The 13,277-nt window shown below is 36.2% G+C and overlaps 1 protein-coding gene across 4 annotated transcripts in view; it reads right to left on the reverse strand.

Annotated features, from left to right (window-relative positions):
* Dap160 (dynamin associated protein 160) overlaps positions 1–13,277 on the reverse strand; it is a 213,683-nt gene that overhangs the window by 101,446 nt on the left and 98,960 nt on the right. For 3 of the 4 annotated variants that reach the window (XM_081768609.1, XM_081768600.1, XM_081768593.1), the window contains exons 20-21: positions 4,134–4,303; positions 1,724–1,801 (exon numbers count right to left, since the gene is read on the reverse strand). In XM_081768609.1, coding sequence (XP_081624735.1) covers positions 1,724–1,801; positions 4,134–4,303 — 248 coding nt within the window. The remainder of the gene's footprint in view (positions 1–1,723; positions 1,802–4,133; positions 4,304–13,277) is intronic. The other variant, XM_081768617.1, reaches the window with a different exon arrangement.

Consider the following 13,277-nt stretch of genomic DNA (forward strand, 5'->3'; position numbering starts at 1 on the left):
CATGAAAACCTCCAATAGTAAGGAAATAATCAATACGAAGGAAATTAATCTTCAAATACTATTTCTCTCTTTTGGCGTTTTTGGAGTAAAAACTCAATATGATTTAAACTTACAGTCTCACATTCACACGTTTTTAAAATCGAAAATATAAAGTTTGAAATTCATGCTTATTTCGATTTTGTTCTGAGACAGTCCAAGTTTTGAACTTGTAACTACTGACCCTTCTGTGAGGAAGATTTAGAAATTCCTCCTTTTCTACTACCCTTACATTATGAAGTTTTCTAATCTTTACAATCATATTTACGAGGCTTACTGGAAAAATTTCTGCAAACTACTATTAATAGTGATGCTGGTGTTTCGCTATTATAAAATTAAAAAGAAGAGACTTTTTTAATTTTAAATTATCTTTGATTGCTTTTTAAGCCCATTCGCTTATTTTTCACAGCAGCTTGAAGAAATATCTCAGAAACCGCTGTTCGGAATATGTCAACAGCTGCTTCAGGCGACATAAATCAGAATAAAAAGGTTTGGTGTGTGGAGTGGGAATTGCCATTGTGGTGGTGAAGAATGAAGTGACGATTTGGGTTTGTTTTATGGAATTCATGACCTCTGGTAAACAAATTCTTGTCTATCACTCAACATTTACAGTCCGATTTTCTAAAGCTGCGGTTGCCACATGTCCGGTGTAACCGAAGAAACAAGCAATCATTTACTTATTTTCTTGGCAGCACTACTCGAACGAACAACTTTTGTTGGCTTCGGATCACTTTGAAACAGCAGAACAGTAGACCTGCTCTTTAGTTTCGGGTTTGTATGAATATATCCAAGTTTCGTTCCCTGTACCAATGTAGTATACCAAATTAGACTTTTTTCGGTTGAATTTTTGGAACACTTCTTCACATCAAATGATATGAGCATGTTTTTGAGAAACAGTGAAGTTGTGTGCGACCCAACAGTTTGAAAGTTTCCATGTATTCAGGCGAGTATGTATTGCTTTCATGTCAATGTTCAAGGATATCTGAATCTCATGTCACACGCCAATCTCTATCATTTCACGCACAGCATCAACATCACTGGCAACAGCAGACGTGGATGGAGACCTCCACGAAATTCAACAGTGAGATATACGCAACAACGCTGGAATTCGAAGAACATATTGTATACAGTATTATTGGATAGTGCTTCATTCACAAAAGCTAAATGAAGTCATTCGATGCATTGATTAGGTGTTAAACTGCATATATATATATATATATATATATATATATATATAATAATAAAAATCATTGTACAAAAGTGTTCACGAGAAATTGCCATTTCTCACACAAAACAAACACTCGAAGATAATTTAAACACAGAAACATCTACTCTTCCGAATCGGAACACATGTGTTATTGTTATAGAGGAGCCAGCAAGAGAAAGTCTCTGGCAGCTCTCAATATAGTTGTCATTACTCACGTGTTAAAGCTTTTTCGGTGCATCTATAATGATAATTTTCTTAATGGTGTAAAATACAGTGATCGTAGTTGGTAACACTAGCACCAACTAAGGGTTGCATTTTCACTATGCACGTGGTAAGAAACTTCAGGGCTTATGTTGGCTCCTCTGTAGTAGTAGTTTGTTACAGTAGTTACAGTAGTAGTTTGCAAAAACTTTTTCAGCAGCCCTCGTATAAATACATGACAATCACGAGACTGGAAGATTAAATGAAGACAAGACATACCTGGGGCTCAGGGGCTACAGGTGCTGGCTCCGGTTCAACTACTACTGGTTCAGTATTAATAGTTTCCGAAGGAGCTGGCTACAACATACAAAGAAAGCAAATCAAGCATGCAATGCAACATTTTATTTTTTGTTAGTTTATAGAACCACCGTTAATAAAAGATAACCCACGATATGTGTGTGGTATACACACACTTCTTCCAATCTACACACCACCACTATGTTCTTCCAAACATACATTAAAATACATAGCCTCACTATTTAATAATGTAGCCAAACAAATGCCATGTTAGTAAAAATATGCAATGCGTCTACAATGTTAATTTTGAATGAACTACAGTAACCAAAATACTGCTCACCCACCACCTGTGTAATAATTTGTAAAAGCATAGAATTTCGAAATTTTCATTGCCCCATTCAATCTACATATTCAGAACTTTCCACAATTGCTACATACTGAGATTTAGAATGCTGTAAGTGTCTACTCACGCTTCATATTGCAAACATCCTTAATTTCAGATTAGAGTACAGTTGACATATTATTCTTATACGTTTTAAAAAAAGATATCAATGTATGAAGTACTTTTATATTAATGTATTAAGACAATTTCAGTACTCAGCTGCAAACTTATTTGAATATTTAACTTACTAATGCATCGCTTCTATTAGTTTGTTAAATGATATTTGTGTAAATTCTCAACAAAATTATCTGGTACACAATATATCTGTATACCCGTATCTATATACCTATACACAACGCACAGTACAACGAAAGCATGCTAATATTCAAAGTATAGTCCCTCATGTTGAACTGTCTACAGTCACCTTACTGTCAGTTCCTCGGTTGCACGTCGATACCATGACGTATCGCTACAAGTAAGAAGTCAATCACTGCAGTTTACATATATTGCGTGTTTCGAACCAAGTTTGGTTTTGCATTTCCTGTTGCAGCAGGGTGCGCTTCCGGTTCACCAAATGCAGAATATTTTTGGTATAGTGTAGCATACATCCGCTCCAACTGTTCATAATAAAGGTATATATTGATGATACGACCATTAGAAACAAGCTTGAAGTGAATTACTCCCTCGTAGTCCCACCACACACAGAACATGTCTTTATGCTTGAAACGACCTTGTTTGATGACCGGCTCTGGAAGTTGTATCTTACTTAACCACTGTTTTTGCACATCCATTTTTCGTCACATGTCATAATCCGTTTCAGGAAACGCACATGAAGTCGATTCTAAGCAGTTGTCGACACACATTCACTCTCCTCTAGACCTGAGCTGGAGTCAACTCATGTGGCACAATGCGGCAACGCACTACATTGGATTGGGAGATCCCGAGCTGGTTTGACAATCATCGTGCTGAAAGATGGATTTTCCTTAACGGCGTGTCATATGACCTTAGAATCTGTTACCCTGGGGCAGCTGGACCTTGTCTGATCTTTGATATTTTTACAACCTGCATGAAATTTCTAGAATCAAGAAGTTGCTCTGCTATTGTTCACTGAACCTTTCCCTTTTGCAAGACAACTGTTTTGGGTTGCTGTCGCAGCGTTATGCCTGAGTTCGAGCTCATACAGTAACTGTTCATGTATGAGACATTGTTGAACACTCATCATCACTGCTACTAAAATGTGACGTAAGATACTGACAGAAAGGCGGCCTGCATGTTAAATAGTCTTCTTGCCACACTACCTCTTAGGCCAGCTTGACCTTGTACTTACCTATCAATCACGGCGTATACCCTCCGTGCTATTTGGGTTGTAGGAATATTGCAAGACTTATAACTCACCTTCATATAATAATCTAAATACAGGGGAATATTAATTAAGTTAATCACAATGTGAGGGTATAAGCATAAATAAAATAGACTAAATTATCATAGACCTACTGGAAATGATCAGCCACTGGCTTACACTGAATTGATACTTGCATAAAGGAATTAATTTTACACCAGCTTTTAAAAAAGAAGTTTAGTTTATTTTATTTTTACATGACTTTTATATGGCAAAACTCTAATTTACATTTACTATCGTTTTATTGATGTATATGTGTTGCAGGAAGACGCTGAAAATAAGTGTAAGATTATATAAACTTAGTTTTCACTTTCAAAGATCCATTTCTGACAATGAGGTGTCAAATGGAAGAGCGATATTAAGCACATAGTTCTAAGCAAAATAGTTTACCAATATTCATTTCATAGCTATTTCAACATGCAATTACTATTATGTATTTGTTAAAATTACTAAGCATGCATTTATATAGCAAATGGTAATTAAGCAAATGAACCATATTTTGAATTTAATTATACTCCGCAAACAACATTTGTTTCGTTGTGCAAGAAACTTTTGTCTTAAATTTACATTTCTATTTACATTTGTATTTCTACTTCATTTGTGGTACTGACCTCTGCTTCAGCCGCTTGCACATAATTAGATGGAAAAATGCCACTGCGATCTCCTATGACACCGGTCCACCAGTCACCCTCCATCTTGGTGACCAATATTACTTCACCCTGCTGGAAACTCAAGTCACCTGGCTCCCCTGACAGATATGGGTACAAGGCAACGTAATATCCTGAAATGAAATACACATTTATTACATAATATTAAATATCAAGTTCCAACATGGACACAACTTAAAAGTACTTACCAAGCTCGTATTTTGGATTTATTACGTCGTACCCGTGTAGTAATTTATTTTATGCTCTCTCTTCCTTCGGCTAAATTTGGGCATCGTTATTCGTTTACATGCTACTAACAATAAGTTGTGGAATTATTTATTTTAATTAACTTATTGAAGTATTAAAAAACTTAACTGAATGCACAACAAATAAAGCAAATGTGCACGTTAAAAAATTTATGGTAGTGCATTTGTGCGATTGATACTGTGCTTTTTGTAAATTGTTCTTAATCCGTTCTAAAACTGCAAATGATCTTTCAGTGGAACAGTTTGTTGCTGGAGCACAGTTGTAAATCACGACTGCTGTACACTTTTAAGTAGACATCACTTATTTTTCATGAAACCAACATTCAGCAAAGAAATGGGAGGATAACTTATCATCTTTTTTCATAGACAGCATAGCTTTGACCACGGACACATGCTTCACCGAAGCTGCTATCTATGTCGAAATAGTAAATGGTTCGAAGTTTCTATGCAGCAGTTTGTTTCCCTAGCAGTTTGTTTCCAATTCCACTTTATGTAAATACTTGCAAAATTCTTACGAATCTGTGGTCCATTAACTACAATAAAATAACATTATATCGAACCAGTTAGTTTTTCACACGTAATAACTCTTACATGATTATTGGTAGTGTAAAAATAATGCTAGATTTGTGCTTCTGGAAAACGCTACCTCGAAACGATATGTCACATAACCCTCTTCCTATTTGAAAATTTTGACCTGAATTCAAGATGGCGGACTTCAAGATGGCCGCCATGATAGTGCTATACAAGGTTACGTTGGTCTTTCTCTCTAGTTCCATTATCCAGGGTATCTTCCCATTCCCTTAAGCCGTTTCTAAATTACAAGGGTTTATTCCAGATTTTCTCCATATACTATGTCATGTAAACGAATTCAAAACTTTAGGTCGCTTGATGCACCATTTAAAATTATTCAATCGATCTAATTTTTCTTCTAGCTTAATTAGGTCCCATATGGAACCATTTTAGGGGGTTCATTCAAGGAAATTCCTAAATTTATTTAATTTTTCCCATATAAATAAGGACCACCCTATATATATATATATATATATATATATATATATATATATATATATATATATATATCGGGTGTTGCAAAATAAGTGTTACAACTCTTGGGAGGTGAATCCTGCCACTGAGACAAGAAAAAAAGTTCTCTTGAACTTTCGGCTATCGGACATAGTTTCAGATCTACAAGGTGCCGAAAGCGTGGGAAAATGACTTTCGGACGCCAATAGTTCGGAAACTATCTAACGTAAAGAGGGCGGGTAAAAAATTCACTTAAGAAGTCATACTTGCTGTATTGAATTTTGCATGTTTCACAATCCTACCATGCACGCGCAAGGGATTCCCCAAAGGAACGTAGGGAGTCCCATATAATCTGCTAAATGAAAGTTGGTCGAAATGGATATGAATTGATGGGGTTTCTACCAGGTAACAATAATTCGTTTGTATTAAGTCGATATCTGGAACAAATACAAAATGGTGGACACTTTCATGTCCGTTGTGTGTGGTTGCATAATCGCCAGGTACGGATGCTGGCCAACAGTGAAGTTCTGAGTATTAAGTGTAGCGAAATTGTATTCAGATGCTCTAGAAAGACGTCTGGAGTGTCGGTAGAGCACAAAAGATGGAGCAGGGTGATTCACATGTGTGGAAACAAGTAACGAAGAATGCCCAGACTCAGTAAACTCATACTCAGTAAATGTGAGTTCAAAGCGTCGGAAATGTAAGGATTAGCGTCAAGAACATGAAAGCCATTGCCAATTTACCAATAATATTCCCTCAACCCGATGCAATATGATGTGAACGGTTGCATATCAATAAGGATGCAACAACTAAGGCCAAGTTCAAATTGTGCAAAGGGGACTCACTAAGAAACCGGGTAAACTAAATGAATGTCTCTAGTGGGATCGCATTATCGATATTGAAATGTGGCCAATGTGTGTGTTGATATCGACATGTAGCTAATGAACAAATGTCAACATGTCCCACTACTGCTGGGACACCGTCTCATATGCAAAAACTAGGAAAATAACGTTGTACATTCTGCTATTAATCTGGTGCACTTTTTGGTAGAACGTAACTAGAACAAGATTGTATCAATGTCCCGCTTTGTTTGGGACATTGTCCCACAGTCGACACATATGAAAAGAAATCTCTTAATCCATGGTTCAAATTGTGATAGAGCGTGAAAATAACAAACTTGTATCATGTCTCACGTCTTCTGGGACATATGACGTACTCGATATCAAAATACCTCCACAAATATGTATCTTACACACAGTACACATGCCAAGACAAAGACGAAAATGAACCAATTTGGCACATGTAACACTACAGCTGGAACACCATACATATGGAAAATAAAACGACATGAGAAATAGGAAGAAACGTCTTAAGGCTTTGATTGTTTACAACTGTGCAATAGGAGTAACAAAATGTAACACACAACTATGTCGGGAGGCTGTACAAGAGCGCTTGCCGAACAAAGTGGGTACTCCTCAAAAAAATGTATACAGAGAAAGTCAGGCTCCCTCGAGCCTCAGGGCTAGAGCGCTCACTTTCGCTCGCGTGGTCGCAGTTTCCAATCCTACTGGGAGCCCACGGCCTCAGATTCAAGACCCGAGTAGTTATTTTCCTATTTTTCCCACGTGGGACGGTGTCCCAGCAGTAGTGGCACATGTTGACATTTCTCCACTAGCTACATATCGATATCAACACACAAATTGTCCGCATTCCAATATCGATCATGTGATCCCACTAGAGACATTCATTTAATTTACCCAGTTTTTTAGTGAGTCCCCTTGCACAATTTGAACTTGGCCTCAGTTGTTGCATCCTTATTGGTATGCAACCGTGCACATCATATTGCATCGGGTTGAGGGAATATTATTGGTGAATTGGTAATGGCTTTCATGTTCTTGACGCTAATCCTTACATTTCCGACGCTTTGAACTCACGTTTACTGAGTATGAGTTTACTGAGTCTGGGCATTCTTCGTTACTTGTTTCCACACATGTGAATCACCCTGCTCCATCTTTTGTGCTCTACCGACACTCCAGACGTCTTTCTAGAGCATCTGAATACAAATTCGCTACACTTAATACTCAGAACTTCACTGTTGGCCAGCATCCGTACCTGGCGATTATGCAACCACACACAACGGACATGAAAGTGTCCACCATTTTGTATTTGTTCCAGATATCGACTTAATACAAACGAATTATTGTTACCTGGTAGAAACCCCATCAATTCATATCCATTTCGACCAACTTTCATTTAGCAGATCATATGGGACTCCCTACGTTCCTTTGGGGAATCCCTTGCGCGTGCATGGTAGGATTGTGAAACATGCAAAATTCAATACAGCAGGTATGACTTCTTAAGTGAATTTTTTACCCGCCCTCTTTACGTTAGATAGTTTCCGAACTATTGGCGTCCGAAAGTCATTTTCCCACGCTTTCGGCACCTTGTAGATCTGAAACTATGTCCGATAGCCGAAAGTTCAAGAGAACTTTTTTTCTTGTCTCAGTGGCAGGATTCACCTCCCAAGAGTTGTAACACTTATTTTGCAACACCCGATATATATATATATATATATATATAGGGTGGTCCTTATTTATATGGGAAAAATTAAATAAATTTAGGAATTTCCTTGAACGAACCTCCTAAAATGGTTCCATATGGGACCTAATTAAGCTAGAAGAAAAATTAGATCGACACAACTTAAAAGTACTTACCAAGCTCGTATTTTGGATTTATTACGTCGTACCCGTGTAGTAATTTATTTTATGCTCTCTCTTCCTTCAGCTAAATTTGGGCATCGTTATTCGTTTACATGCTACTAACAATAAGTTGTGGAATTATTTATTTTAATTAACTTATTGAAGTATTAAAAAACTTAACTGAATGCACAACAAATAAAGCAAATGTGCACGTTAAAAAATTTATGGTAGTGCATTTGTGCGATTGATACTGTGCTTTTTGTAAATTGTTCTTAATCCGTTCTAAAACTGCAAATGATCTTTCAGTGGAACAGTTTGTTGCTGGAGCACAGTTGTAAATCACGACTGCTGTACACTTTTAAGTAGACATCACTTATTTTTCATGAAACCAACATTCAGCAAAGAAATGGGAGGATAACTTGTCATCATCTTTTTTCATAGACAGCATAGCTTTGACCACGGACACATGCTTCACCGAAGCTGCTATCTGTGTCGAAATAGTAAATGGTTCGAAGTTTCTATGCAGCATTATAAATTTGAGCAGATTCTAGTTTGGTGATATTTCAGAGAAATAAATATACTGAACTACATTCCTTGTACAAATTAATCTTCTTTCGTAACTCACTCTGAAGAATTTGTACGATTTTAGAATATGTTTTCATTCTTCTCCACATCTCGTCACCTTTGAGCCGATCTGATCTTGTTACTTCTTCAAGACTTTCAGGTTGAATTTCTGACTTAGATTCACCAAAAAGTCTCTCACGTTTAATTTGACGCTTTGGTCCTGAAATCTCAACGACTAAAGAAGACTGATCCGATTCTGAGCTTTTGATCTTAGTTTCTTTTCAGCTGAATGCTAGTGAATGGGGAAAGAGGTAAGTTCAGTTTAAAACTCAGTACGAGAGTCATACGTTTCAACAGCAGTGGAATTGTCTACATCTTCTGCTTGCGGTTTTTTAATTGTTTTGCTAAACGCTACAGATTACAACCTTACAGTGATATCATGAATGCTACTATTTAATTTTCGAAGAATATTCTTAGCTTCACATCTGACTCTACTCTTTTTATTTTCTGAATGTAGAAAACTGCTTTTTGCAATTAGCATTCAAGCTCTTACAAGCATCCTCACGAGCATATCATTTAGTTATTGGCAGTGATCTGAGTGTTATTTTACAGAATAAAGATGTTTTAAAAGTGTTCCATCTTTCTGCAGAATCTGCATCTGACTTCGAAATGGACATTCTTTTGTTGTTGGCAGTATGTTCTGTCGTTCTGTAGGTGCTCGCCCAAGGTAAAATGGTGGACTAATAGTAATGTGCTATTTTAATGGAGGACGCTAAACTAATGCCGGTTTTACGACGACAAAAGCAATTAATATAATAATTCCCTATTACTAGCTGTATATTGCCGCCCTGTGTAGTTGCACGTGTTGCACATGCCTAACTATTACCTGGTACCTACAATTAAAGTACAAACAATTATTCTCTAGTTAAAATATTCTGAATGAATTCATTATATTGAGTCTTTCAGCGTACAGAAACCTCGTTTCGTACTGGCAAGTTACTGGCAAGCATACTCAAGTCTATTATCGATCCAAATCGAAGCTGTACGTCGCACATTCATGTCGTTTAGGCTAAGCGAGACGGTAATTAATGGAAATAAGTAAATATGAAAGAACTGATGGTATGAGAACGTGGAGGAAACTGGAAACCCCAGAGAAGCCGATGTACACGATACTGTTCACCATAAACTTGTGTGGTAGGGGATCCAACAAGGGACTACTGTATGTCAATTTATACCTTTTTTTTTTTTTTTTTTTTTTTTTTTTTTTTTTTTTTTTTTTTTTTTTTTTTTTTTACAATACATGAATAAGAGTTTGTAATTATGGTGAATAATTGAATATGTTTTTATTAAAGTTGAGGGTTTTATGTTTGACCATAAGCATCCTCCACCCTTAGCTTACTTGTGTAATATTATATATATATATATATATATATATATATATATATATATATATATATATATATTAGGGTGGTCCTTAATTTTGGATTTGTGAATTTCATTGGACGAACCACCTAAAATGATTCCATATGGGACCAAATTACACCAGGCGAAAAATTAGCACCATTGAATAATATTAAATGGTGCCTCAAGAGACCTAAAGTTTTGAAGCCGATTACAATACATACCATATGGAAAAATCTGAAATAACTCTTGTAATTTAGAAACGGCTTAATTGAATGCGAAGATATCCTGGATAATGGAACTAGAGGAAGAAACACACCTAATGTTGTATAGTGTTGTCATAGCGGCCATCTTGAAGTCCGCCATCTTGGATTCAGGTCAAAATTTTTAAATGGGAAGGAGGTCATATGACATATCGTTTTGAAGTAGCGTTTCACCAGAAGCACAAATCTGGCACTATTTTAAAGATAGCTTTAGTTGTCTAAGAATTATTACCTGTGAAAAGATTTCTCTTTTTTACAGGTAATAATTCTTACACGACTAAAAGTAAAGACATCAGTTTGGCGCGAAAAGAACTAAAGGGATATGCACGGTTTCAAAAGAAAGAGGAACGCAAAAGAAAAATGCACTTCTGAAAATGATTTGTTAGAATCTTATACACCAAAAGACGTGGAGGTAAGCATTTCAAGAAATGAAGAGGAAAACCCTGTTGAGTATGTTAGAGAAAATGTGCGTCCGGACCCTGCAAGAGATGTAAAAGGGAAAAACTAATTTTATAAGGCCTACTCCAAGACAGGTTGCTGCTCTTGATCTATACAAGGTCACTGATAGAGCAACAATACATATTTTGACAGCGATGGCATAAGCATTAGGCCATAATGTAAAGGAGCTAGTAATAAATAGGTCTTCCATTCACCGATGCTGAGATAAAAACCGTAGCGGAGATGCACAGGACCACAAAAATAATTTCGGAGTGCATCAAGTGCGTTAGTTGTGCAATGGGACGGAAACCTACTGCTGAATTTAACTGGCAGAGAGACTGCCGATAGGTTATCAATTATTATTACAGGAGATGGTCATGAGAGGCTAATTGGTGTTCACAGTTTGTCATTATCAAGAGGAGAACATATTGCTTCTACTAGAGTTTATTAGCTTGAAGAATGGAATTTGGTAAAGTTCGTGCAGGCAGTTTGTTGTAACACTATTCCCTGCAATATGTGTCATGTCAGCGGTGCCTGCATTCTGCAGAAGCTCCAAAACAATCTTCTATACCTTTCTTGAAGACACTACAATTATGGATTGGTTTTAAAATGTGTATTTGACAAGTGTTGTGTTTCCTTTGCATCTGGACTGGATGTTACCCTATTTAAGCGTTTTCAGAACGAGTGGTCTAAAATAGATTGTACCAACTGTATTCTAGGAATTGATGATGATGTAAGGAACAATATTTCCGATGTAAGATATGAAATGTTAAATTTTGCTATCAAACTTGTAGAAGCAGAACACTGCATAGAAGATTAGAGGGAATTTTTAGAACTGATTATCATATTCTTGGGTGGCATACCTCCTCGAGGAGTTTTCTTTCGTTCTGGAGCAATTCACCATGCAAGGTGGATGGGAAAAGCTATCTACTATTTAAAAATACTTCTCTTCCACCAACAATTTCGTTTAACGAAGCAAATAGAAACGGATCTTAAGAGACTATGCATTCTTCTGATACGACTATATGTGCAAGCTTGATTTAAATGTGATCAAGCATCTCATTCACCATTAGAAGACCTGCAATTTTTGAAAGGTTTATACAGTTATAGACAAACAGATACTGAATTATATGAAGTGTCTCTTTCTAAATTTTCTCGGCATCTCTGGTACTTGACGGAGGAATACGTAGCATTGTTTTTTTTTTTTTTTTTTTATGATGCTGTTAGCATAATGGAAAAACAAAAATTGGTTGAAAAAATTAAAAACTGTAAGGGGAAACCGTGAAATAGCAAAGAGGCTTGACGCAAGAAGTGATATCATAAAAATTATTGTGAAAAGAGAAATCAGTCATTTTGTTACAACAAACAAATTTTCCTCGAGAGATTTAAAATACTCAAAGGGTTTCTTGAGTGCGATCCGATTTCATGGTCAAATAACAATGACTATCTTCAAGGACAGACAATAGTTAAATTCACCCACGTAACAAACGATGCAACAGAAAGGCTTACGGAAAATAAGGAGCATAAACAGTTTCTTTTGCAGATTGTGAAGGCCTATAGACAATCTTTTCCTAGATGTGATAAAGTGAACTGTGTAGCAAATAAGATTGAAAACTTATTGAAAATTTACCATAAAGCTACTAGATAAATAAGAGATATTTCAGTTTCTTCCACGTAATCATTTTTCTTCTTCCTCATAATGGTCTATGAATCATCTTGATGAGAAACCTTATTTGTCATGGGGAAATAAAGATTTAACTTTCCCTAGCAGTTTGTTTCCAATTCCACTTTATGTAAATACTTGCAAAATTCTTACAAATCTGTGGTCCATTAACTACAATAAAATAACATTATATCGAACCAGTTAGTTTTTCACACGTAATAACTCTTACATGATTATTGGTAGTGTAAAAATAATGCTAGATTTGTGCTTCTGGAAAACGCTACCTCGAAACGATATGTCACATGACCCTCTTCCTATTTGAAAATTTTGACCTGAATTCAAGATGGCGGACTTCAAGATGGCCGCCATGATAGTGCTATACAAGATTACGTTGGTCTCTCTCTCTCTAGTTCCATTATCCAGGGTATCTTCCCATTCCCTTAAGCCGTTTCTAAATTACAAGGGTTTATTCCAGATTTTCTCCATATACTATGTCATGTAAACGAATTCAAAACTTTAGGTCGCTTGAGGCACCATTTAAAATTATTCAATCGATCTAATTTTTCTTCTAGCTTAATTAGGTCCCATATGGAACCATTTTAGGGGGTTCGTTCAAGGAAATTCCTAAATTTATTTAATTTTTCCCATATAAATAAGGACCACCCTATATATATATATATATATATATATATCGGGTGTTGCAAAATAAGTTTTACATCTCTTGGGAGGTGAATCCTGCCACTGAGACAAGAAAAAAAGTTCTCTTGAACTTTCGGCTATCGGACATAGTT

This window comes from Thermobia domestica, chromosome 1, assembly GCF_964235325.1.
Source record: "Thermobia domestica chromosome 1, izTheDome1.hap1.1, whole genome shotgun sequence".
Taxonomy (NCBI): Eukaryota; Metazoa; Arthropoda; class Insecta; order Zygentoma; family Lepismatidae; genus Thermobia; species Thermobia domestica.